Raw genomic sequence first — 27,823 nt, 5'->3', positions numbered from 1 at the left:
CTACCTAGCTCTCCCCCCTCCCGTTACTATGGCAGCCAAAGCAGTAAAGGCGGAGGCTGACAATATTAGATATAGATAATATAGATTTTGTGAATATTTGAAGTATTGATAATTGATATTAATTTGTTTAACTTAGTATAAATTGAGATTTATATATTTTTTTTTATTGCAAAAGTTTTACAATTACATTTTCACCCCTTTTCCCCACCACCACCACCCACCCCAAACTTCCCAACCTCCCTAACCCTCCCTAACCCTCCCCTCCCCCCAGACTTCCCTATATTATACTCATATCTGGTAAAGAAAGATAAACAAAAAACAAAAAAAAAAACCCTTAATATAAAACTTATGTAAAAACTTGAACCCCTCCCTCCCCTTTATAGTTTTTCTTTTTACCCTCATTACATTAAAATATTTCTAATACATTATTTTCAAATAAAAGCTATTTGATACTTTCTAGTTTGATATTTGTTCTGAACATATTCTATCCACCTTTTCCATTCCCATTCATAAGTCTCTTGTGAACAATCTTTTAAGTATGCTGAAATCTTCGCCATCTCTGCAAAACTGGCCATCTTCAAAGTCCATTCCTCAATAGTGGGCAAAGCTTCATTTTTCCAATATTTACCTATCAACAATCTTGCTGCTGTTATCATATACAATATCAGTTTTGTTTCACCCGATGTAAAACCCTTAACTATACCCAGTAAAAACAATTGTGGAGAGAATTGAATTTTTTTCTTCAAAACATTCTGCATGACCCACCAAATTTTTATCCAAAAAGCCTTAACTTTCCTACAGGTCCACCAAACATGATAATACGTAGCATCCAAACATTCACATCTCCAACATTTTGGCTGCACATTAGGGTACATACATGACAACTTTTTGGGATCTAAATGCCATCTATAAAACATTTTATAAAAATTTTCCCTCAGGTTCTGCGACTGTGTAAATTTAACATTCTGAACCCAAATTTTTTCCCATGTTTCCAACATCACTGGTTCTTCAAAATTTTGTGCCCACTTAATCATACAATCTTTAACTAATTCAGTTTCTGAATCCCTTTCTAGCAAAACATTATAAAGCCTTTTGATATGCATTGGACTTTTATATGTCTAACCAATTCTTCCTCATGCAACATAATACCAGTTTTTTGGTCCTCTTTCCATCTCAATTGTAATTGATTATATTGTAACCAAGTTAAATTAATCCCTTCGTCCAACAGTGTCTGCAATGTCTTCAGCTGCCATCTGCCCGCATCTGTAAAAAGAACCTCTTTGTATAAAAACCCCCCGAGTGACATTATATTTGTATTCCACAAAATATGACCAAGATCCAGCCATAGCGGTATTTTATAATCCCATTTGAATCGGTGCTTCTTCCAAACTCTCATCAAAGAGTCTCTAAGTATATGACTTTTAAATACTTTATCAAATTTGTCATCATAGAATAAGTAAGCATGCCATCCAAATTCAAGATCAAAACTTTCTGCATTCAATATTCCAGTCTTTTTCCTTCCAAACCAATCACTTGTTAAGGTTAAAGCTGCTGCATCATAATATAACTGTAGGTTTGGAAGTTTAAGACCTCCTCTTTCTGGAACATCTTGCATAATTTTCAATTTCACTCTCGGCTTTTTCTCGTTCCAGACAAACTTATTCACTCCAGTTTGCCAGACTTTCAATTGTTTATCACTTTTGAGCACTGGAATCATTTGAAACAAAAAAAGAAATCTTGGCAATATGTTCATCTTAACTGCTGCTATTCTTCCAAGTAAAGACAGCTGCAGTTTTTTCCAAGTCTCCATATCTTTTTTTTTTTTATTGAAAAAGTTTTCAAATACAAATTTTTCCCCTTTTTTTCCTTCCCCCCTCCTCCCTAACCCCCCCTCGCCACCCATCCCCCCGTGACTTCTTCACACCAAAAACCTAATTCATAACAGATTACATAATACTTTAACATCGCCTTACTCCCTCCTCTATATACTGACCCTTACTTACTAAAAATATTATTAATATTGTTACTTTCCCCTTTTACCATACATTTCAAAAAAAAGCAGTCTGCTATAACATTGTATGATAACTTCTAGTTTAGCATAATATTATTATAACTCCCAATTTAGCAATAATCTGCCCTTTTTGTCCTCCCCAAAACTTATATCTATATATTATTACAACATTTCAAAGCAACCTTCCACTTTAAGACTGTATAATAGATCCTACTTTAACATTTATTCTTTGTGTATATTAATATAACATTTCAAAGCAGCCTTCCCCATAAATCCTAATTTAACATTTATTCGACTCTATCCATTTCCTCCACTGCCCTAAATATATCACTTAAACATCCCTTTTCTTAAACTAATCCATCAGTAGACTAACATATTTCCACCCACTTTCCTACAAAATTACCATGCACAACAATTCTTAATATCTTTAATCCACTGCCCACTCTGCTAATATATATATATATATATATATATATATATATATATATATATATATATATATATGTATATATTCCGTTATTTAAAAAAAGAAAAGACAATAACTTTAAATTTATAATCCATATAATATCTTCTTTGATGTCTTTCCACTGGATTGTTGAGTCTCTCATCCATAATTGGGTAACGTAGCATCCTGGTGCAACAGTTTGTTCAAAGTCTTCAGTCATCATCTGCCCCCATCAGTAATGAATATCCTCATATATATATAAAAGTAAAAACAACCACCCGAGTGACATTATGATTATATTCCATATAGTTGTAATTGTGGCTTTCATCAGGATTATTAATTCCCATCATCCTAATGGGTAACAACCAGATCTTCTGCATGCCCCAACGTAGCTCTCTTGCCTTGTAGCTCAGAATAGTTATAATATATTTATCAATACAAGAAAGAAATCCAAAATAGATAATTCAAATCCAACAGTTTAAGGCTCTTTTCACATCCCAAAATTACGGCATTGCAGAGGTCTGTCACTGTCCTCAGGATGATATTAACCAATACTTCGCCTCCACTATCTTTTCACATATTCATTCATTTTTTTAAAAACACTGGCTTCACCATTGCTTAATTTAGAAATTTCTGTTTTTATGAGACCTATTTCTTTTTTTCTTTTCTTTTTGTGGGTTTAATTTCCATCCTGTTTTCCTTTCTACAAGTTGTATATCAACTGATCGGTTTTCATTCTGCTTTATAAGTTGATCTTGTTGGTTTTGTTTTTGTATCTCATATTTCTTTTTTGCCAATTGTATATCAGCTAATTGATTTCCATACTTGTCTTTAACTTGGTGAATCATCACGTTGAAATCAGATGCCGCTTCTCTCATATTTGTAGATAATCCAGCTGGGGTATCGAGAGAATCCAAAGGCAATTTGTCTACCGCAACCTCTGTAATTCGATGTTTTCCCTTTATTTCCAACTCCTTCTGCTTATCCTGTATTATGCCTATAGATGTTAAGTTCATTTTCAAAAATTTTTGATAAAATTCTTCCGCTTTTTCAACAGTATCTAATTGGTATCTTTCTCCTTGATATCTCAATATTATGCCAACTGGGGCATCCCACCTAAATGGAATATTTCTGTATTTTAACTCAGTCACCAGAAAACCAAATTTCTTCCTTTCCGTTAACATCTTGGGGGGGAGCTCTTTGTAGATCCATATCTTTCTTCCATACAATTGCAAAGTAGAATTGAAGGAATTTTGCACAACATTATTCCTAATTTCTTTATCTATAAAATAAATCACCACATCTCTAGGCAATTGCCTTTGCTTTGCAATCCAGGAGTTTATTCTGAACACTCTGTCAATCCTACAAAACACTTCCTCAGGTTGAACCTTTAAAATCCCAGCCAGAATTTCAGAAGATATTTTCCTTAAATCATCTCTGTTATTTTCCTGCAAACCTCTGAGTCTGATCGCATATTCTGTAAAATTGTAATGCACCATTAGGACCTCTCTTTCAATCCGTTGTTGTAAATTTTCTGCATTACAAGACTTTTGTTCAACCTCCATTTTAGGTTTTTCTTCTGAGCTATTGTCTTGAATGTTTGTCAAATCATTTTCAATTTTTTGTATTTTATTATCCAAATTGTCCTCAATTTCTTCCACTTTAGACTCTAATAAGTTAGTATTTTCATCCAACTTAATCATAAATTCTACAAAGCCATTAGCCATTTTTATAATCTTTCGATCCAGAATATCAAACTTTAATTGCACTAATTCTTTAATTTCCTGCTTAAATTTTTCAAAGTTCTGATTCACAATCTCATCCCTTCTTACAATCTCCTCCAAAAGAAATTCAATTATATTAAAATCAGTTTTCTGAGACTGGAGCTTTAAAACTTGGTCACGTAATTTGTTAATGGGGGAACCCCCCCCCCCCCATTGCTTGTTTGTCCGGCTTTAATGCCATATTTCAACACAGACAAACTATTTTTTAAAAAAAAAAAAGAAAAGAGAGGCAGCAGAGAAAAAAAAACTTCTTTCCAACCAAGATCAATATCAAATCTCCAGGAAGAGAAAAAACACAAAAGTAGAGCTTTATTTTCAAGTGTAACCAAAAATATTTATTCAGCTACTTTGTATCTCAATAGGAAACGGAAGGACTCTCCCTTTCAGCCCCTTCTCAAGCCTCGGCAATCGCCCTTTTTAAAGATTCTTTTTTCCTTTTCCTTTTCCTTCTTCAATAATTGTTATAAAATAAATGAGATACTTGCAATTGAGGGTCACAGGTCCAGCTCATATCCCTTCAAATGTAGCCAGGAGCATTTATTCTGCTACTTTGTAACTTAATAAGAAACGGAAGGACTTTTTCTTTTCAGCTTCCCTGCTCCAGTTTCGGCAATCGCCATTTTAAAAGGTCTTTTTTACTTTGTTGAATATCCTTTGCAAAATAAGTATTAATACTTGCGATTTAGGGTCACAGGTCCAGATCCAAATCTCATCATCTTTAGTTAATCTGTTAAATATCTTAAAAAGCTTGTCTTCGTAGCCTTGTTCTGCAAAAAGGCAGAAGTCTCCCAACGCCCGGAGCGGGCGGCGAGTGCTATAGGGAGCTTCCTCCGCCCGCCCCCAAGAGTAAAAAAAAAACCCTGGGGGCTACGGAGAGCTCTACCTACACTCACCTGCTCTATCCCACATTTCCTCCTGGAAATGGGGTTTTTCGAGCCGCCTTTGCGCTGTACAGGTGATCTTTACAGGCGAAGGGGCTGGCGGTCCCGAGAGACCGTCTGGTGGCTACGAAGAGCAAACCGGAAGCCCCAAGTCTCCATATCTTTCTGCACCTCTCGCCACAACACCTCATAATTATTTTGAAACAATTTCATGTTTGATTCTGCAACCTGAACTCCTAGATATTTTACCTTAGGTACAATCTCAAAAACCTGCCCTTCTTTCAAGCTCATGTTTACGATCTTGTGTCATGTTTTTAGCTATCATTTTAGTCTTTTTTGGATTCAGTCTAAAACCTGAAACTTTACCATAGTCTTGTATAATGTCCTTCATCAGGATTATTGATTCCATTGGTTGTGATAGGGTAACAACCAGATCGTCTGCAAATGCCTTTATTCTGTAATCCTCTTGCCTAATCATTATACCTTTCAAGATATTAGAGTCCCGTATTGTAATTAGCAAGACTTCTAGTGTTAAAATAAATAAAAGTGGGGACAACGGACATCCCTGTCTTGTTCCTTTTTCGATTTTGAACTCTGTTGTCAAACTTCCATTAATAATGATCTGTGCCTTTTGCTCTTGGTAAATTGCTGAAATCGCCTGTATAAATTGATCCCCCAAATCCATCTTTTTTAAAGTCTTTAGTAGAAAATTCCAGTCCACTCTATCAAAGGCCTTCTCTGCATCCAAAAAGACCAGCACTGCAGGAATCTGTTTATTCTTCTCAAGATATTCCAATAAATCTATTACTTGCCTTACATTATCCTTCATGTGTCTGCCCTCGATAAATCCCGCTTGATCATCATGAATCACCTTTTGGATTACTGGCATCAACCTGTTGGCTAATACTTTCGCATAGATTTTATAATCTGTATTCAAAAGAGATATTGGTCTATAGTTCTCTGGTTTTTTAGGACCGACTTGTTCTTTTGGTATCAAAGATATGTAAGCTGTTGTCCATGATGGGGGTATTTTACCCCCTTGTTGAATATGCAAAATAAATCTCTGAGTTGTTCCACCATTTCAGCTTGCAAAGTTTTGTAATACACTGCGGTCAAACCATCTGTGCCAGGAGCTTTGGCTGTTTTTAACTGTTTAATTGCTACTATTATCTCCTCCTCTGTTATAGGATAATTCATTCTTTCCTTTTGTTGATCAGTAATTTTTGTAACTCTTTTATCATTTAAATATTTTTCTATAAGTCCATTCTGCACCTCCTCTTTGGCATATAATTTGGTATAATAGTCCACAAAAGCTTCTTTAATTAATTTTTGTTGAAAAATTTCTTTCCCTCCAATATCAATACTATCAATAGTCCGTATACTTTATTTTTTCCTCAATGTGTAAGCCAATCATCTGCCCGGTTTATTAGCGTTACAAAATGTATTATGCTTCGCATATTGTAAGTTTGTTGCTACTTGTTCCGCCATAAGCATTTGGAATTGATCTTTCAAGAGTTTTATAGCACCGCATATTCTTTCATCTGTTGGGTTTTTAATAAGTAACTGTTCTTTATTCTTTATTTCTATTTCCAATTCAGATCTTTTCTTTTGTCGAAACAGTCTATGTTTAGAGTTCATATGGATAAGCACCCCTCTCATATAGGCTTTGCTTGCATCCCACACAATTTCTATTGGGGTACCTTTATTCAAATTTATTTCAAAAAATTCTTTCAAATGCTTTTTAAGTTCTGTTGTGTTTTTTTCATATCTGAACAAGTTCTCATTTAATCTCCAAGAACGTCTCTCAATCTTATCCATCTCAATTTCTATCCATACTGGGCTATGGTCAGTCAAAGTTCTTGGAAAAATCTTTGTTCTTTTTGTCTTAACAAGTAGATCATCTGACAACAAAATGAAATCAATCCTAGAGAAGGATCTATGTCTATCTGAATAAAAAGTATAGTCCAGTTCTTTTGGGTTATGTATTCTCCAAATATCTTTTAGTTCCAAATCTTCTTTCATATCAAAAAAGGTCTGAGGTAACCTAATCCTAGATTTCGCTGAACTCCTTTTGTCTAATTTAGAGTCTATTACTCCATTCCAGTCTCCCATGATTAAAATAGATCTATAATCCCATTGTAGTATTTTAGTATGTAACATTTTATAGAAATAATCCTGTTGTTGGTTGGGAGCATAAATTCCTATCAAAAGGATTTGACCATATGTTGTAAGTAATTCAATTGCTACAAACCTACCATCTTCATCTGTTTCTATAACTTTAGCCGTAAATTTCTTATTTACATAGATAACCACACCATTCTTTTTTTGCAACGTTGAAGATATAAAATGTATTCCTAATTTGGAGTTTATCAAATATTTTTGATCTTGAACTGTAATATGCGTTTCTTGTAGACAAATTATATCATTATTAAATTGTTTCAAATATGTAAATAATTTCCTCCTTTTCTGCGCTGAATTCAACCCATTCACATTCCAAGATAAACACTTAAGCATCATCTTCATCTTTCTGGAGCAAAGAGCAGAATAACCGAATATCATCCAAAATCTTCGGAGTCGCTCCCCCCATGGCTCCAGTCTCTTGTGTAGTAGTCTTAGCTCCCTTCTTGTCTTGTCTTTCCTGTTGATGTTGCTTTTGTTTAAGTAATTTAGATTGAGCTCGAGTTATACGTTGATCCTTAACTTCGATCATCCGAACCGGGTCCAAGATTGGAGAAGATTCCAGCAAAGGCTCATCCAGAAAACCTCCTTCTGCGCCTTGCATTTCCTCTGGTTCCTGCTTAGATTGTTCTTGCAATTCTCGTTGAGGTTGCTTCTCATCACTCTCCTTAATCTCCAAAACTGTAGATGTACGTGGGGATGGTGTTCTTTCCTTAAGAATAGTAGTGTAAAAGTGCTCTGCCTTCTCCACGGTGTTCAAACGGTATCTTTCTCCCTTGTATCTCAGAATTATACCAACTGGGGCATCCCACCGAAATGGTATCTGTTGATTCTGCAATTCTTTAACAAGAAAGCCAGATTCTTTTCTGGTTTTCAGCATTTTAGGAGGTAATTCTTTATAAATTCCAATTCGTGAGCCCCCCACTTGCACAGAGGTGTAGAAGGATTTTTGCAGGATGTCATTTCTTATTTCTCTATCTGTAAAATATATGACCACATCTCTGGGCAATTGTCTTTGTCTGGCTACCCAAGAATTCACTCTGTAAATTTTATCTATTTTGTGAAAAACCACATCAGGATTAACTTATAAAATCTTGGCCAGAGCCTCAGAACAAACCTGTCTCAAATCCTGTCTATCCTCTTCTCGAATTCCTCGAAGCCGTATTGCAAACTCCATTGCCCTGAATTGTACCATCACGATTTCATTTTCAACTCTTTGCATTTTATTGTCAACATCAGCAATTTTATAATCATTGTCTTTCATCTTAACATTAACTTCTGATTTAAATTCTTCAACTTTAGAATCAACTTTAATAATAAATTCTGCCAGGCCAGACGCCACTTCTGATATTTTTTTGGTCACCTTGTTTTGATTCTGTTTCACCATATCTTTAACTTCATTAATTTCCTGCATAAATTCCTGGTGTGACTTTTGAAGTTTATCATCTATCTCCTGTTGAGATTTTTGAAATTTGTCATCCAGAATTTTAGAAATAAATTCTTTTAAATCTCCCACGTCAAAATCTTTTTTCTGAGTCTGTATCTGTTGTTCAGGGGGAGGCTGTGTTTTATGTGTGGGAGATCCACCTCCTGTTGCCTTCACTTCCTGCTTCTTTGAGGCCATCCTGCCACGTAAGCTAGTTTTACTAAAAAAGGAAGTTCTTCTTCCTCTCCCACCTCCACAAACACTTCTGAGAAAGTCCCCCAGATTTATTCAAATAAAAAGTAAAGTAAAGCAAAGTCCAGTATTAAAAAAGGAGAAATTTCTCTCTTATTCTCTTGTTACCAGCGAAGCAACTTCGTAACAATTTAGAAACTTTGTAACAAAGCAAGATGAGTTCAGCAATCCACACTCGCCAGCTCGTTAACTCTGAGGCTAAGCGCCATGTTTTTACAGTTCACTTTCACTCATCCGCATTTTTTCGTTCAGATTAGAAAGCCAAGAAAACTCTAATACTTGCGATTCCGAGTTTCAGGGTTCAAGTAAAAATATGCTGCTTGTTAAGGCTGGTTCCTTTCCTTTAAATTTGAAGTTTCCTGTAGCCGGCTTGTTCTGCAAAAGCAGACTTGTCCCACGCCGCCCGGAGTCCAGCAGGTTGAACGGGAGCCGCTCCTGTTCCCTCCCCTATTCCCTGGGGGGGGTTGCAGGGGCTCAACCTGTACCCTGCAATCTCTCTTCAAAAATCCTAAGGATTTTGAAGTTTTCGAGCCGCTTCTTAGTCGCGAAGCGGCTCTACAAGCGGCGGGGCTGGCGGAGCTTCAAAAGGCTCCGCCGCCGCCGAAGACGAGGAAACCGGAAGTCGAGATTTATATTTTTGAATTAACTTGAGATATATATCTACTTGACTGCTAATAGATACCCTAATCCTAATTGCTAGTTTTGATTCTAAAATTGATATACATATAGACTTGTTCAGTGACCTAAGTTAGTTTGATTAATTAGTATAATAGAGTATATTATAGAGTAATATACTCTATAGTATAATAGAGTATTGATATTGTTATTTATCATACCTGCACTTTTGTATATTTATAGCTATATTAATAATAATAATAATGAAAAATAATAACAACAATAATAAAAACAAGTAGATAGTATTTGGTTGATGACAGCGTGGAAAAATATTTATAAGATTTTGGGAGAGCAAAGCAAAGAATTGAAAGAGATGATCAGTCTTACAACAACAACTTTAAAGGCAAGGAAAAAAACAGCATTGAATCCAACAGTGGTGTCTCCTTCAAACCAATGATCGATGGAGGGGCCTTCAAAGGCGGAAAAATCTACTATGGCTCCAAATATGCAAACAATGCAAGCCATCCTGACGCTGATTCAAGAGACAATGGTAAAGATGGAAGAAACGATGTTCAGCAACCATGGTGAAATGAAAGTCGATATTCAAAAATTAGATAGTAAAATGAACTCAATCCAGGAAGCAATTCAGAAGAATGAACAGAAAATAAAAATTGTAGAAGCTAAGGCTGAGCAAAATGAAAAAAAATTGGATCAGGGAGATCAGAAGATGATGGCCCTAAATAAAGACTTTGAGGACTCTGTGATTCAGCTGGAAATGGACAGGACATCGTTCTATTTGAGATTCCAAAACATGATTGAAGCAAAAGATGAAGATCTTGGACAGATAATGGCAGAGATTATAGCAGAATATTTACAGAGGGATAAACAAGAAATCGTGACGGAAATAGATGAGGTGTATCAAGTTCAAACGAATTACGCCAGACGCCATAAACTGCCTAGAGAGGTCCATATCAGATTTGTTAGAAAGAGGGTCTGTGACATAATATACAATATAACCAAAGAAGAACCTATGATTTACAGGGGAAAGGAAATCACCACCTTGAAACAAGTTCCTAGAAGAGTTCGAGAGCAGTGTAAAGACTATCGCTTCCTGGCTATACAATTGAACAAACGAAATATTATGTTTAGATGGATACTTCTGAAAGGGATGCTTGTCACATGGCAAGGCAAGAAGATAAAAATAGACAGTTTAGTGATGGCACAAGATTTCCTTGATCAACTGACGGGAAACGAAGAGCAGAGCAGCAAAGATGAGGTGGAGACCATAAGCCAGGAAGAAGAACTGTCACACCAATGAGATGCCAAAGAAGGAGCCCCAGAAAAGAAGAAAAAGAAAAAAAAAAGAAAACCAAGAAATAAAAGGTAGTAAAACAAGAATTCAAAGGATTACAAGGGCAAATATATACTAACACTAGGTAGATAGACTAAAGAATGGAAGACTGGAAGCTCATATCAATAAACGTAAATGAATTAAATACAATAGCAAAAAGAAGACAAATATTCACAAAGTTAATTAAGCAAAAAGCAGATATAATATGCCTCCAGGAGGTACATATTCGGAAGCAGGATGAAAAATATTTGGAATATAGCAAGCTAGGGAAATTATATACAGCTTTATCAGAGAAGAAAAAGAAAGGGGTGGTGATATATATTAAGGTGGGAATAATAGCCAAACAAATCTATGTGGACTCAAAGGGAAGAACTTTAATGGTGGAAATAAAGAGAGGGTATACTTCAATTTTGTTAGTAGTTATTTATGTGCCTAATAAAAATCAGAGGGAATATTATAACAAATTACACGAAAAGATAATTATGACAGGTTATAGGAATATATGTATCATGGGCGACTATAACGGGATAGTAGATACCAAAAAAGACTCTGCCAGTGGTAAAGATAATAAGAAGAAAAGAAATACATTACCCAAAATGTTTTTTTAATCTAAATTTTGATCTAAATTTAATAGACATGTGAAGAACTCTTCACTCAAAAGAAAACAAATATACTTTTTACTCATGCATCTTGGTCCAGAATTGATATGTTGTGGATGAATAGGGAACTAGGTTTAGGAATAGAAAAAATTGAGATTTCCCCAAATACGTGGGCAGATCACAACCCCCTTGAGGTAACATGGAAAGGCCCAAAAAAAAAAAAAGAATTAGAAGATGGACGTTAAACCCTCAAATATTAAATGAAAAGGACTGCCGTATTTTTCGGAGTATAAGACGCACCGGAGTATAAGACGCACCTACCTTTTTTGGTGAGGAAAAGAAGAAAAAGAAATTCTCTCTGCCTCTGAGCAATTTTGCCTCGTTGCAGCAAACAGCCAACAGCCTGCTTTACTTTCATTTTTGTTTTCAGCATAACTTGATTAGCACAAGGAAAAAAAAATCTGCTCCAACAATTTACCTTTTTGCAGCAAGCAGTAGAGCCCTGCGCAAAACAGCTGAGAGTAAATCAATTGATAGTCGGGAGGCCGATCCAATCAACTTGTGCTAATTAGGCTGTGCTGAAGCTGAAAGGAGCTGTTTTTTCTTGCTGTTTGCTTGCAAGGAGGTAACTGCTGCGAGTCAGAGGCCAAAGGGTGGGGGCCAGTGAGTGGCCGGGGCTACATTCAGTGTATAAGAGGCACCTAAATTTTCACCCCCTTTTAGGGGAGAAAAAGGTGCATCTTATACTCTGAAAAATACGGTATATAGAAAGGATAATGAAGGAACTGAGATTATTTTTTAAAGAAAATAAAAAACAACACACCTCTCTAACAAATTTATGAGATACTATGAAACCCTACATAAGGGGGATTACAAAGCATACAACGCAAAGAAAAATAAGGAAAAATGGAAGATGCACAATACCTTATTGGAAGAAATTGGAGATATACGCAAGATCTCCGACCTCCGAGTGTTTCGTTGCGCACTGAAGACCCTGTTGTTCCGCCAGGCAGGGCTATCAACTTAATAATTTTAATTGGGGTATTTTAAATGTTTGGGGTTTTAAATCGGCCAAATCTATGTAATTATTTTAATTTTTAATTATTGTTGTGTGTTGTGTTTTTAAATTGGCTGTACACCGCCCTGAGTCCTTCGGGAGAAGGGCGGTATAGAAATAAAATTATTTATTTATTTATTTATTTATTTGGAGAAACCACTCCAAATAAAACCAGGAGATGAATTAAAGAGACTTTGACCCTTGTGACAAATTTATTAGAGCAAGAGGAAATTGCAAAAAACTTAAAACACTCAAAACAATTTTATTTTGAACATGCTAACAAAACCGGAAGGTGGTTGACCTACAAATTGAAAAAAGAGAGAGAAGATCGGATTATCCAACAACTAGATGATGCGATGGGGACTATTCAAAACAATGAGGAAGAGAAAAAGAAAATAGCAGATTTTAAAGATTCTATGCAGATCTTTATAAGAAAGAAGAAATATCAATGGTGAAGATCGATAATTATTTAATGGAAGAAGAGATCATACCATTAGGGGAGGAAAAGGGAGAATTGTTGAATAAAGAAATAACATCAAAAGAATTGAGAGCGGCAATTTTAAGACTCAAGAATAACAAGAAACCAGGACCGGATGGTCTCCCAGGAGAAATCTATAAAAAATAGGACGAAATTATAGAACCAATATTATTGGAAATCTGCAACGAAGAATTATATGAAGCAAAGATACCAGAATCGTGGAGGGAAGCATACGTAACCCTACTTCCGAAAGAAGGTATAGACAAGAGTCAAATTAGAAATTAAAGACCAATATCCCTTTTAAACGCAGACTATAAAATATTTATGAACATAATTGCAGAGAGGTTGAAAAAGATACTAAATGGTACTATACATCCTGATCAAAATGGTTTTCTCCCCAATAGACAAATAAGAGATAATATGAGAATAATTGTAGACACCCTGGAATACTATGAAGCTCATCCAGAGTAACAAGTGGCTCTTGTTTTTCTGGATGCCCAAAAAGCCTTTGATAACTTGAATTGGCAATTTATGATTAGGCAAATTAAACAAATGAAATTTGGAACTAAATTTGAGAACATGATAGAGGCAATATATAAGTCACAAAGGGCAAAGGTAATAGTGAATGGGGATACTACATTTCAGATAAATAAAGGGGTACGACAAGGGTGCCCATTGTCACCATTGCTATTTATTCTAACATTAGAAATCCTATTAAACAGAATTAGAGCAAATCATGAGGTAAAGGGAATGAAAATTAAAAGAGAAGAATACAGGTGAAACTTGAAAAATTAGAATATTGTGCAAAAGTTCATTTATTTCAGTAATGCAACTTAAAAGGTGAAACTAATATATGAGATAAACTCATTACATGCAAAGCGAGATAGTTCAAGCCTTGATTTGTCATAATTTTGATGATTATGGCTTACAGCTCATGAAAACCCCAAATTCACAATCTCAGAAAATTAGAATATTGTGAAAAGGTTCAATATTCTAGGCTCAAAGTGTCCCACTCTAATCAGCTAATTAAGCCATGACACCTGCAAAGGGTTCCTGAGCCTTTAAATGGTCTCTCAGTCTGGTTCAGTAGGAATCACAATCATGGGAAAGATTGCTGACCTGACAGTTGTGCAGAAAACCATCATTGACACCCTCCATAAGGAGGGAAAGCCACAAAAGGTAATTGCAAAAGAAGTTGGATGTTTCCAAAGTGTTGTATCAAAGCACATTAATAGAAAGTTATGTGAAAGGGGAAAGTGAGGAAGAAAAAGGTACACAAGCAGCAGGGATGACCGCAGCCTGGAGAAGATTGTCAGGAAAAGGCCATTCAAAAGTGTTGGGGACTTTCACAAGGAGTGGACTGAGGCTGGAGTCTGTATCAAGTGCCACCACACACAGACGGATCCTGGACATGGGCTTCAAATGTCGTATTCCTCTTGTCAAGCCGCTCCTGAACAACAAACGTCAGAAGCGTCTTACCTGGGCTAAAGAAAAAAAGAACTGGTCTGTTGCTCAGTGGTCCAAAGTCCTCTTTTCTGATGAGAGCAACTTTTGCATCTCATTTGGAAATCAAAGACCCAGAGTCTGGAGGAAGAATGGAGAGGCACACACTGCAAGATTCTTGAAGTCCAGTGTGAAGTTTCCACAGTCTGCGTTGATTTGGGGAGCCATGTCATCTGCTGGTGTTGGTCCACTGTGCTTCATTAAGTCCAGGGTCAACGCAGCCGTCTACCAGGAGATTTTGGAGCACTTCATGCTTCCTTCCACAGACGAGCTTTATGGGGATGCTGACTTCATTTTCCAGCAGGACTTGGCACCTGCCCACATTCCCAAAATTACCAAAACCTGGTTCAATGACCATGGGATTACTGTGCTTGATTGGCCAGCAAACTCGCCTGACCTGAACCCCATAGAGAATCTATGGGGCATTGCCAAGAGAAAGATGAGAGACATGAGACCGAATAATGCAGAAGAGCTGAAAGCCGCTATTGAAGCATCCTGGTCTTCCATAACACCTCAGCAGTGCCACAGGCTGATAGCATCCATGCCACGCCACATTGAGGCAGTAATTGATGCAAAAGGGGCCCAAACCAAGTACTGAGTACATATGCATGCTTATACTTTTCAGAGGTCCGATATTGTTCTATGTACAATCCTTGTTTTATTGATTTCACGTAATATTCTAATTTTCTGAGATTGTGAATTTGGGGTTTTCATGAGCTGTAAGCCATAATCATCAAAATTATGACAAATCAAGGCTTGAACTATCTCGCTTTGCATGTAATGAGTCTATCTCATATATTAGTTTCACCTTTTAAGTTGCATTACTGAAATAAATGAACTTTTGCACGATATTCTAATTTTTTGAGTTTCACCTGTAGAAGGCACAGGCCTTTGCAGACAATGTAGTATTTATCATTGAGGAACCTCTGGAATCTGGCCCAGTTTTATTACAAGAAATAGGAATGTACAGGGAAGTATCAGTACTTAAAATCAACAAAGGGAAAACTAAAAGGTTAGTTAAGAACTTAATAATTCAGAAAAAAGAATTAGAAAAGGAATTGGACTTACAAATTGTTAAAAAAATCAAATACCTAGGGATATGGTTAACAGCGAGATGTTCATCCCTAAAGGAAGATAACTATGTGGCTTTGGTCCAAAAAATAAAAAGGGATCTGGAAAAGTGGGAGAAGTTACAAATATCGCTTTTAGATAGGATAGCGTCTATTAAGATGAATATCCTACCTAAACTACTATATATATTTCAAACAATACCCATCCCATTAGACAAAAAATTCTTCATAGAACTCAACAAAATTACTACTAAATTCATCTGGTCTGGGAAAAAGGCAAGGATAAAATTACGATCGCTTCAAGATAGTAGATGTAGAGGTGGTTTTGGTCTTCCAGCGTGGGAAATATATCATAAAGCAGCTATGTTAGTTTGGATAAGAGATTGGGTCAATTTAAGGAACAGAAGAATTTTAACTCTGGAAGGATACGACCTACAAAAGGGGTGGCATGCTTTTATGTGGGACAAAAGGAACAGGATACATTCATACTTTTTTAGACATAAAATTAGAGATGCATTGATACGAGTTTGAGAAGAAGTAAGGAGGAAGCATTATATGAAAATTCCAGGCTGGCTATCAACCATGGAAACTATGATCCACCCCAACATAGTAGATATCAGTAAAATACTTAGATACACAGAAATTTTAGACAAACAAGGAAAACTTAAAAGTAATCAGGTATTAAAAGAAGAGAGAATGCCCATTGATTGGTGGCCATAGTTACAAATACAATCCAGATATAAGAAAAATATGGAAGAATTTGGTATTGTCATAGAACCAAATCAATTAGATAAATTGCTGATGGGCCCCGAAAGAAAATTAATATCCAGATTATATAGTTACTTGTTAGGATTTGATAGAGCGGAGGAGGTGGTAAAAGAACCGATGATCGCTTGGGCCAAAAATATAGGGCACAATATAAACTTAGATGAATGGGAAACTATTTGGAATAAAAATTGTGATGAGATGGGCAGCAAACAAACTTAATAAATTAAATAAATCAGGTTTTTACAAATTATTAATTACAGTACTGTCACAAATTTTGTTTTAGTTTTCAGCCAAATTTTAGTGCCATGAATTAGGGAATTGAAAAACCCCTAATGAATGAATTTCTGTGGTTATCTAATTATTAGTAACACAGAATATGTGCCAAAATAAAATATGTTACTGACTTCTCACATGAGAATATTTCAGCTAGATTCAATCAGAATAGATTGGGGATCTTGGAGGTCTTCTAGTTCAACCCCCTGCTCAAGCAAGACCCTAAACCATTTCACCCTAAACTATTCAGCAGATAGGTGGCTGCCCAGTCTTTTCTTAAAAACTTCCACTGATGAAGCACTTACAACTTCTGAAGACAAGCTGTTCCACTGGTTAATTGTCCACACTGTTAGGAAGTTTCTCCTTAATTCCAGGTTGCTTCTCTCCTTGATTAGTTTCTATCTATTATTTCTTGTTTTGCCTTCTGGTGCTTTGGAAAATAAGTTGACCCCCTCTTCTTTGTGGCAGCCCCTCAAATACTAGAATACTGCTATCATGTCACACCTAGTCCTTCTTTTCTCTAGATTGGCCATACTCAATTCCTGCAACTGTTTTTTATATGTTTTTGTCGCCAGTCCTTTAATCATCTTAGTTGCTCTTCTTTGCACTTTTTCCAAAGTCTCAACATTTTTTGGGGGGGGGGAGAATGTGGTGACCAAAACTGGATGCAGTCTTCCATGTGTGGCCTTACTAAGCGGTACTAATACTTCACATGATTTTGATTCTATGCCTCTGTTTATAAAACCAAGAATTGTATTAACTTTTTTGGCGGCAGCTGCACACTGGTGGTTCATGTTTAAGTGATGACTGTTCAAGTCTGTCAAAATCTCTTTGGATCCTGAGTTTGTCTTCTGGGATGTTGGCTATTTGTGCCAGCTTAGTATCATCTGCAAATTTGATGAGTTCCCCTTCTATTCCCTCATCTAAGTCATTTATGAAAATATTGAAGAGTACTGGGTCTAAGACGGAACCTTGTGGTACCGTTTACTTCCCTCCGTGTAGATGTAGTACCATTAAGGACTATTCGTTGAGTACGGTTTGTCAATCAGTTACAAATCCATCTGGGGGTGATGCTATCTATCCCACATTTTTCTAGTTTACCAAGAAGTAGGTTGTGGTCTACTTTGTCAAATGCCTTGCTGAAATCTAAGTACACTATGTCTACAGCGTTTTGCTGTTCTACTAATTTAGTCATTTTGTCAAAGAATGTAATAAGATTGGTTTGGCATGATCTGTTTTTATCAAACCCGTGCTGGCTACTAGTTATAATTTTATTTGTTTCTAGATGTTTACAGATTTGTTTTTTGATTATTTTTTCCAGGATCTTCCCAGGTATTAATGTTAGACATGTTATAGTGTTTTCTGCCTAAGCCTGGGGTTGGATTAGAAGACTTCAAAGATCATTTCCAACTCTGTTATTCTGTTCTGTTCTGTCCTGTCCTGTGACCCTGTCTCTTCCATCCTCCCTGGCCATGTCATAAATCATATTCTCCAATTAACCACTTTGGCTGGCTGTGAAACCCAAAACTCTCCTACTGATTGCGGTAAAAAAGCATCTGTGGAATGTAGTTTCAGTTAGGGAAATCAATCAGAGGTCGACCCCGAGGCCCCTTATATGTTGGGTGCCACAAGGATCGGTCCTCTCGCCCCTTCTGTTCAACATTTATGTGAAGCCACTGGGTGAGATCATCCGTGGTTTTGGGGTGAAGTACCATCAGTACGCTGATGACACCCAGCTGTACATCTCCACCCCAGACCACCCCAATGATGCCCTCGAGGTGATGTCCCAATGCCTGGAGGCCGTACGGATCTGGATGGGGAGGAACAGACTCAGGCTTAACCCATCCAAGACCGAGTGGCTGTGGTTTCCGTCGTCCCGATATAGTCAGTTGGCACCATCTCTGACTATTGGGGGCGAGTCGTTGGCCCCCACAGATGGGGTTCGCAACTTGGGCATCCTCCTAGACTCGCGGCTGTCTTTAGAACAACATATGACGGCCGTGGCCAGGAGGACTTTTTATCAGGTTCGCCTGATTCGCCAGTTGCGTCCCTTTCTGGATTGGGACTCGTTACACACGGTCACTCACGCCCTTGTCACCTCACGCCTGGATTATTGTAATGCTCTCTACATGGGGCTCCCCTTGAGAAGCACCCGGAGACTCCAACTGGTCCAGAATGCGGCCGCGCGGGTGGTGACGGGAGCAATGTGGCGCTCTCATGTGACCCCCCTCCTGCGCGAGCTGCACTGGCTCCCGGTGGTCTTCCGGGTGCGCTTCAAGGTTTTGGTTACTACCTTTAGAGCGCTCCATGGCTCAGGACCAGGGTAGTTACGAGACCGCCTCCTGCCACTAGTAGCCTCTCACCAACCAGTTCGCTCCCATAGAGAGGGGCTCCTCGGGGTGCCGTCAGCCAAACAATGTCGACTGGCGGCCCCCAGGAGGAGAGCCTTCTCTGTGGGGGCACCTGCCATCTGGAACGAGCTCCCCCCGGAGATACGGAGGATCCAAGACCTACGCATCTTCCGCCATGCCCTAAAAACGTTTTTATTCCAACAGGCTGGTCTGGCCTAACTCTCCCTTTTAAATTGGCCTTTAAATTGGCTTTAAATTGGGTTTTAAATCTCTTTTAGTTAAATTGGATGTTTTAATCTTTGAACCTAATCCTAAATTATTTAATATTTTTTAATAGTTTTTAACTTTTGTATGTCTTTGTATTTATTTATGGCTGTTCACCGCCCTGAGTCCCTCGGGAGTAGGGCGGTATACAAATATGAAAAATAAATAAATAAAATAAATAAATAAAGTCAGCTCCATCAGTTCTCCCTCCCTCCTGCACATGGCAACTTGAACGCTTTGCAAGTTGACAAATTATTTCATTTATCTATCCCAAAGGTGCTTTTTCAAAAGGCAACTGGACTTTCTTATTTTTCTTTGAAGGGATGAACACCCTTCGAATGGTGCAGGAGTATGAATAGATTTCTAGAAAAATTGCAGACTACAGAAATCATTTACACTTCAGTTTGAGATGCAGAAACCTCCAGGTGGCCTCAATGACTCTCTAAAAGAATGCAAATGACCAGTTGTCTGCAAGAAGTATAAATCCTTCCATCCCTCACCATCCAGTCAGAGCTGAAGAAGTTTCTTGGATGAGAAGCGAAACGTCTTCAAGGAAAAACAAGAAAGTCCAGTTGCCTCTTGAAAAAGCATCTTTGGGACAACTATGACCTGGATGACACAAACATTTCATTTGTCTACATACAATCCTCTGATACAATCCTCTGACTTGCTGCTGGCTTCAGTGGTTCTGCATTGTGTCCAATGTTGAGTAATTTGTGGATCCTTTAGATATTGGCTATTAACATCTGTTAACAGTTCGTTTAGTGACCATTTGAAGTTACAGTGGCACTTTTTTCAGTGCCACTGAAAAATGACATTTTTCACACTTATGATCATTGCAGCATCCCTATGGTCATGTGATCAAAATTCAGACACTTGGCAGCTGACTCATATTTATGACAGTTGCAGTGCCCTGTGTCATATGATGACCTTTTGTGACCTTCTAACAAAGTCAATGGGGAAGCCAGATTCACTTAACAACCAGGTTACTAACTTAACAACTGCAGTGATTCACTTAACAATTGTGGCAAGAAAGGGCATAAAACGGGGCAAAATTTACTTAACAAATGTTAGCAACAAAAATTTTGGGCTTAATTGTGGCCGTAAGTCAAAGACTACCTGCATTAAAGTTGCTAACTTAAATTAATAACAACTGGAATTCTTTGACATCTGAATGGATATCCACTGTCCATCCCTATATTAGACAGTGATGGGATGAAGTTGAAATACTTTTAACGTGAGTTGCATTCCTAAAATATCAGATTTATAGCTGAAAGCTGAACTACTTAGAAAGTGACTGTCCGCCTTACCAGGTAGACTAGGCAGGAAACAAGGCCAGATAACCTAATTCTACTTTATTGTAAAGCTACATTAATAGAAACTTTCAAATCTGAAAGTACAATTTTCTCACTGTCACCTTTGTATCCCAATAATTTAGGGAGCATCCCTCCAGAGCCCCTTCCTATACAGCTGTGGGCTATGTTCCCGTTTATCTGACTGTTCTCTAGCAACATATTTTTGCTTGGTGTCCCAAAGTCATTTCCACATACCATTATATTGACTTAACACCAATTAATATTTGTTTAAGACTAGCAGAAAAGGCATAGTTTAGGATAACTACATTTTGTTTTTCTCAAAAACAAACTCAAGAGCAATATGCTGTAAACATATATATTAATGAAAACTATCTGGAAGTTGCACTTAATAGGCTACTAGCTGGGATCATTCATGGAAATATTTCTCATTGTGGTTAAACAGCAACATTGGTTTCTGCTTCATTTCTGGCATAATTCAAACTGTTTACCTTTAAATGCCCTGCATAGCATGGGATTATGATGTTTTCTCCTCAATCTACCCACATATTGTAATGTTCCTCAGACCATTTAGTCTAAATCTGGTGGTTTTGGGGGACAAATTGTTCTTGCTATGATGTTTCACTTATTCTGGAAAAGATATTTTTCTACAACTAGTCTTGACTTATGACCAAAATTGAATCTGGAATTATGGTAGTAAATCATTATTTATTTATTTATTTATTTTTCATATTTGTATACCGCCCTACTCCCGAAGGACTCAGGGCGGTGAACAGCCAAAAATAAAATACAAAGACATACAAAAGTTAAAAACTATTTAAAAACAGATTAAATAATTTAGGCTCAAAGATTAAAACATCCAATTTATCTAAAAGAGATTTAAAACCCAATTTAAAAGCCAATTTAAAAGGGAGAGTTAGGTCAGACCAGCCTGTTGGAATAAAAACGTTTTTAGGGTGCAGCGGAAGATGCGTAAGTCTTGGATCCTCCGTATCTCCGGGGGGAGCTCATTCCAGATGGCAGGTGCCCCCACAGAGAAGGCTCTCCCCCTGGGGGACGCCAGTCGACATTGTTTGGCCGACGGCACCCCGAGGAGCCCCTCTCTATGGGAGCGAACTGGTCGGTGAGAGGCTACTGGTTGCAGGAGGCGGTCTCGTAAGTACCCTGGTCCTGAGCCATGGAGCGCTCTAAAGGTAGTAACCAAAACCTTGAAGCACACCCGGAAGACCACCGGGAGCCAGTGCAGCTCGCGCAGGAGGGGGGTCACATGAGAGCGCCACATCGCTCCCATCACCACCCGCGCGGCCGCATTCTGGACCAGTTGGAGCCTCCGGGTGCTCTTCAAGGGGAGCCCCATGTAGAGAGCATTACAATAATCCAGGCGTGAGGTGACAAGGGCGTGAGTGACCGTGCGTAACGAGTCCCGATCCAGAAAGGGACGCAACTGGCGAATCAGGCGAACCTGATAAAAAGTCCTCTTGGCCACGGCCGTCATATGCTCTTCTAAAGACAGCCGCGAGTCCAGGAGGACGCCCAAGTTGCGAACCCCATCTGTGGGGGCCAACGACTCGCCCCCAATAGTCAGAGATGGCGCCAACTGACTATCGGGATGACGGAAACCACAGCCACTCGGTCTTGGATGGGTTGAGCCTGAGTCTGTTCCTCCCCATCCAGATCCGTATGGCCTCCAGGCACCGGGACATCACCTCGAGGGCATCATTGGGGTGGTCTGGGGTGGAGATGTACAGCTGGGTGTCATCAGCGTACTGATGGTACTTCACCCCAAAACCACGGATGATCTCACCCAGCGGCTTCACATAAATGTTGAACAGAAGGGGCGAGAGGACCGATCCTTGTGGCACCCCACATACAAGGGCCTCGGGGTCGACCTCTGCCCCCCTGTCAACACAGACTGTGACCGGTCAGAGAGAAAGGAGGAGAACCACTGTAAAACAGTGCCCCCCACCCCCAACCCTTCCAACCGGTGCAGCATGATATCATGGTCGATGGTATCAAAAGCCGCTGAGAGGTCTAATAGGACCAGGACAGAGGAGCAACCCCTGTCCCGAGCCCTCCAGAGATCATCAACCAATGCGACCAATGCCGTCTCTGTGCTGTACCCGGGCCTGAAGCCCGACTGGAACGAATCTAGATAATTCGATTCATCCAGGTACTGAGGCAGTTGCCGTGCAACCACACTCTCAACAACCTTCGCAACAAAGCGAAGGTTGGAGACAGGACGATAATTTGCTAACACAGCTGGGTCCAGGGAGGGCTTCTTGAGGAGGGGCCTCACCACCGCCTCTTTCAAGGCGGCGGGAAAGACACCCTCACTCAAAGAAGCATTTATAATCTCCTGGAGCCAGCCTCGCGTCACCTCGCAGGAGGCCAGTACCAACCAGGAGGGACACGGGTCCAATAAACATGTGGTCGCATTCAGTCTGTTCAGTATCCTGTCCACGCTTTCGGGAGTCACAGGATCAAACTCTTCCCAAATAATATTCTCAGGACCTGCCCTTGTCATCTCCCCCGGATCTACCCAGTCAGAGTCCAGCTGTTCCCGAATCTGAGCGATTTTGTCATACAGATATTGTACAAAATCCTCAGCTCTACCCTCCAAGGGGTCTTCCCGCACCCCTTGGTGGAGCAGGGAGCGGGTCACCCTAAACAGGGCGGCTGGGCGATTATCTGATGATGCAATAAGAGCAGAAAAGTAGTTACTCTTCTCTACTCTACTCGCCACTAGGTAATTCTTAATATGAGATCTTACCAGTGTCCGGTCGGATTCAGAACGACTAGCCCTCCAACTGCTCTCTAGGCGTCTTTTCCGGCGCTTCATCTCCCTCAGCTCCTCAGTATACCAAGGAGCCAGGTGAGACCGGCGCCGGGTCAGAGGCCGCAAAGGCACGGCTCGGTCCAAAGCCCCAGCCGCCGCCCTATCCCAGGCGGCCACTAAGTCCTCAGCCGAGTCGTGTGCCAGAACCTCAGGAAATGGCCCAAGCTCCATCTGGAATCTATCAGGATCCATCAGGCGCCTGGAGCGGAACCACCTGGTCGGTTCCGCCTCCCTGCGGCGGGGTGTGGCGGTTCGGAGGTCCAGGCGAAGGAGGGAGTGATCTGACCATGACAAGGGTTCAATCGCTATATCCCCTATCTCGAGATCACTCGACCACTGTCCAGAGACAAAAACCAGGTCCAGTGTGTGTCCCCCCATGTGAGTAGAGCCATAAATTAACTGGGTCAGGTCCATAGACGTCATGGAAGCCATGAACTCCCGAGCCACTTCAGACGTCTCGCCGACTGATGACAGGTTAAATTACTATCATAAATCAAAGCATTATGTGATCAAACCCAACTTTTTGGCATTTTTTGCAATGGTTGTTAACTGAACACCATGGTTAAGCAAATGGAATAATCATTAAGCAAATGCTGTTGTTGTTAAGGTAAAGGTAAAGGTTCCCCTGCATATGCGTGCTAGTTGTTTCCGGCTCTAGGGGCGATGCTCATCTCTGTTTCTAAACCAGAGTTTAGGAGCCAGCGCTGTCTGAAGGCATCTCTGTGGTCATGTGGCCAGCATGACTAAGCGCCAAAGGCACACGGAACCCTGTTACCTTCCCACCAAAGTGGTCCCTATTTTTCTACTTGAATTTTTTTAATGTGCTTTCGAACTGCTAGATTGGCAGAAGCTGGAACAAGTAACGAGAGCTCACTCCGTTACGCAGCACTAGGGATTATTTTAGCCACTGAGCCCCCACGTCCCTATGTGGTTGTTAAGCAAATTCATTTTATCCATATTTTGCCAGAAGCTAGAAACAAACATTGGAAAGTGGCAAAACATGTCAAAACGCCACTTTGGGACACTGTGAATGGCTGTAAAGGTGAACCAGTTGCCAAGCACTCAAAATGCCATCAGGTGATCCTGGTGTGTGCGTGTGCGTGCAGCCTTTGTAACTTCAAAGTTCAAAATAGGGTTGTAAGTAGGGTTGTAAGTAGCTTTTGGAATGGCCTATTGTAACTTCAAATGGTTGCTAAGCAACCAGTCGTAAGTTGAGGACTACCTGTAATTTTCAGCCTTTCTTCCCCTAGTCACTGATTGTTAGAAGGATTGTATTTTATTGTTTAATGCTATTCTATTGTGATTGTTAACCTTACTGCAAATTATTAATTAGTTATATAAAAATGAATGTATTTTTATTTATTATTGGTATCCCACCTTCATTTTTTTACAAATAGCTCAAGGCAGCAAATATATCCATCAAACCTTCCTCCTCCTACTTTGCCCACAATAACCCTATAGTTGGGTTGAGCTGAGAGCAACTGATTTCCCAAAGTCACCCACCTGGCTTTCATGTCTAAGGTGGGAATTCAAGGTCTCCACTTTCTACCCTAGCCCCTTAAACACTAGACCAAACTGGCTCTAAAATAAATTTCTAAATAAAATAAATACATTTCTGTTCCTTTCTGTACTTTAAATAATAAATATGCATCTAGCAGGTAAATCCAGTAAGAAGTGCAAAAAGCAGATTCTTTGTGCCTTTTCCTGAATTTATTTAACAATACATTTTCTACTGTGCTATTTTCCTTCAGCAGCATCTTTCTCTGTGCTTGCTCAAGTTTGAAACATCAATGTCTAGACTAGAGACATGTGAATATGTGTGCTGGTCATTTTATTTTATTTTATGCTCCATGACCCTGAGTAGATGAAGTTAAAAATATGTTTTTCTCTATTTTTAAAATAACATTTCTTACTTGTTTGAGCCTTTTTCAGACTGTTTGGCTTTTGCTTTTAAGTCTATCAGGGAAATACCAGATCACATAGATCCAGTGTAAAAGTAAGGAAGCTGGACTAGAATCAGGAAGACTCACTTATGGAAGTTAATTGAGTTTTCTTGAGACAGTCACTAACCTTCAGCCTTGGGAATGAAGAGAAGGTATAATGTATGTTGTCTTGAGTTCCTTGGGGAAAAGTGTAATCTAAAACTACATAAGAGCAACAAGAGTAACCATGACAATGTAACATTGTGAAAAAGAGAATCTTTTGCTACCTTATATATGTGTTAGTAGATTTTTCATAGATATGTTTGAAGATGTTTGTTAAAACTGAGATTCACACCATCAAATTATAGGAGATCATGATAAAACATTTCACATTTTACGTTTAGCCTTTTGAAAGAACATGAGACCCTGGGTGGGACATACTTCCTGAATTCCAAATGTTTCAATATTTCATAGATTAAAATTATATAGTATACAAATGCCATCAGCTAATTCTTACTTTCATTAAGTTTTGTTTTGATATAACTAAAGTCTCTAGTATTTTCCAAGTTGGATTAATGGGTTTAAGATTTTTAATCTGTAAAAGTATCCTGGATGAGTCAGGTGGTATGGAAAAAAATTAAAATAGCTAGCAGTACATAGTTACAATGGCGTCATGTACTTTTTATTTCATTTAATGAAGAAATGTCTCTCCATGCTCTAGGAATAAGGAGATTGTACTTGTTACTTCAGAACTGTTTCTTTATCTATCTACAAATTTAATGGTTTAATTATCAAAGTTCGTTATGTTTTTTAAAGTCAGACAACAGATCTTTAAAAACTAGCCATTCATATATGTAAACGTAAGTTTAGATTTATTAGATTGTGTGGTGCTAGAACAGAATTTTACTTAGTTTCATACTTCTTTTCTGGTACATTCACTAATGCATATGCCTGCATAATTCATTCTCCCATACTGATGCATACTCAGTCTTTGTTCAATGCATTGGAAGCAGAAGCTACCTGATTGTTCTCTACCTGCTTAAACTCTTTCTTTCCTGAAAGATTATGGTCTGCTTGATGGGACATTTTGGAACAACATGAGAAGTGGTATTGGAAATTGCAAATCCATACTTTCCAGAGAAATCTCTATTAGTTCAAAAGTCACACAGGAATAGGTCTCATATGCAGAAAGACTGGATCTAACCAATATATCATCTTTCAAGATATAATGCTACCTTATACCAATTGATCAAGTAGACTCCAGTCCATGAGAATTTATTGCATAAGTTCAATAACTTTTAATGTATTGTAGGACATTCAATTAGAATAGTGTACGTACTCTTCTGGTACATAACATATCAAAAAGCATGGACAAAAATTTATATTGAAAGTTATAGAATAATTGCACACAAGAGAAATTGACTTGATTCATAATGTCTCTAACATTATGTAATACAATTATTTTTACATTGTCCATATTATATGCATTCAGGCTTAGCTGTATAAAATGTAAATAAATGCTATTCTCTATAACATGCATTCTTGTAACAAGTTTTTGCTTCTGTTATATACAGTGGTGGAATTAAAATAATTTAACAACCGGTTCTCTGCCCTAACGATTTCTTCCAACAACCAGTTTGCCAAACTGCTCAGAAAGTTAACAACCGGTTCTCTCGAAGTGGTGTGAACTGGCTGAATCCCACCACTGGTTATATAGTATAAACATGGAAACAAGGAATAAAGTATATTGCAGTAAAACTGCCATCTTAATAATTTGAAAAATATATTTCTAAGTATTTTTACTATTTTCCTGTTTAGAGTTGGCTGAGATGTGAAGAACAGACATGCCAGTATCGTACCCGTCGACTTCCTCTCCATTTTTCCCGGAATGGACCTCTGTGTCCAGTCTGTAAGAAAGCTATTGTTAAACGAGAGGTAAGAATGAAGTCCAACTAGTGAACTATCCCTTTCTACTTTTGAAACCTGTGGATGATAGCTATGGTCAGTCATTCATAGAAAAACAATTCCTTTCCTATTAAGTGAAACTATGGGGAAGAAAGAGCTAGAAGAAGAAAATGTCTATTTAGGCTATACCAAGAAGATGACAAGTAACTAGTGAGCTCCCTGTATTTTCCCAATACAATTGGAGATAGATACACTCTAAGCGGTGCTTCAGCTTAAATCATATAGTTTGCTTTTCAGTGTTTTCTAATGCCACTTGGAATCAACTATATTGGTATGCTACCTACAGCAGATTTTTTTGTTCTGTGCTAACTGTATTAACTCTTTGCAGATCTCCAGTTTGAACCAATCATTTTTAAATATTTGCATGATTGTGTAGAATCTACTTAGAATTCTTACACAGTAACATTCTTTTGCTATATTTTTAAAGCTAAAGACTACAGATTCATGGTAATATGAAATACTGTAGTCACATAAGGTTTTA

At 38.5% G+C, this 27,823-nt stretch overlaps 1 protein-coding gene across 8 annotated transcripts in view; it reads left to right on the top strand.

Moving 5' to 3' along the window:
• Positions 1-27,823, top strand: part of POLA1 (DNA polymerase alpha 1, catalytic subunit) — a 559,576-nt gene that overhangs the window by 353,298 nt on the left and 178,455 nt on the right. For all 8 annotated transcript variants that reach the window (XM_034433156.3, XM_087871335.1, XM_087871332.1 and 5 more), the window contains one exon: positions 27,196-27,312. In XM_034433156.3, coding sequence (XP_034289047.2) covers positions 27,196-27,312 — 117 coding nt within the window. The remainder of the gene's footprint in view (positions 1-27,195; positions 27,313-27,823) is intronic.

This window comes from Pantherophis guttatus, chromosome 5, assembly GCF_059756535.1.
Source record: "Pantherophis guttatus breed Tessera chromosome 5, ASM5975653v1, whole genome shotgun sequence".
Taxonomy (NCBI): domain Eukaryota; kingdom Metazoa; phylum Chordata; class Lepidosauria; order Squamata; family Colubridae; genus Pantherophis; species Pantherophis guttatus.
Note: the sequence above shows the minus strand (reverse complement) of the source record. Positions and strands in the feature narration are given on the sequence as shown.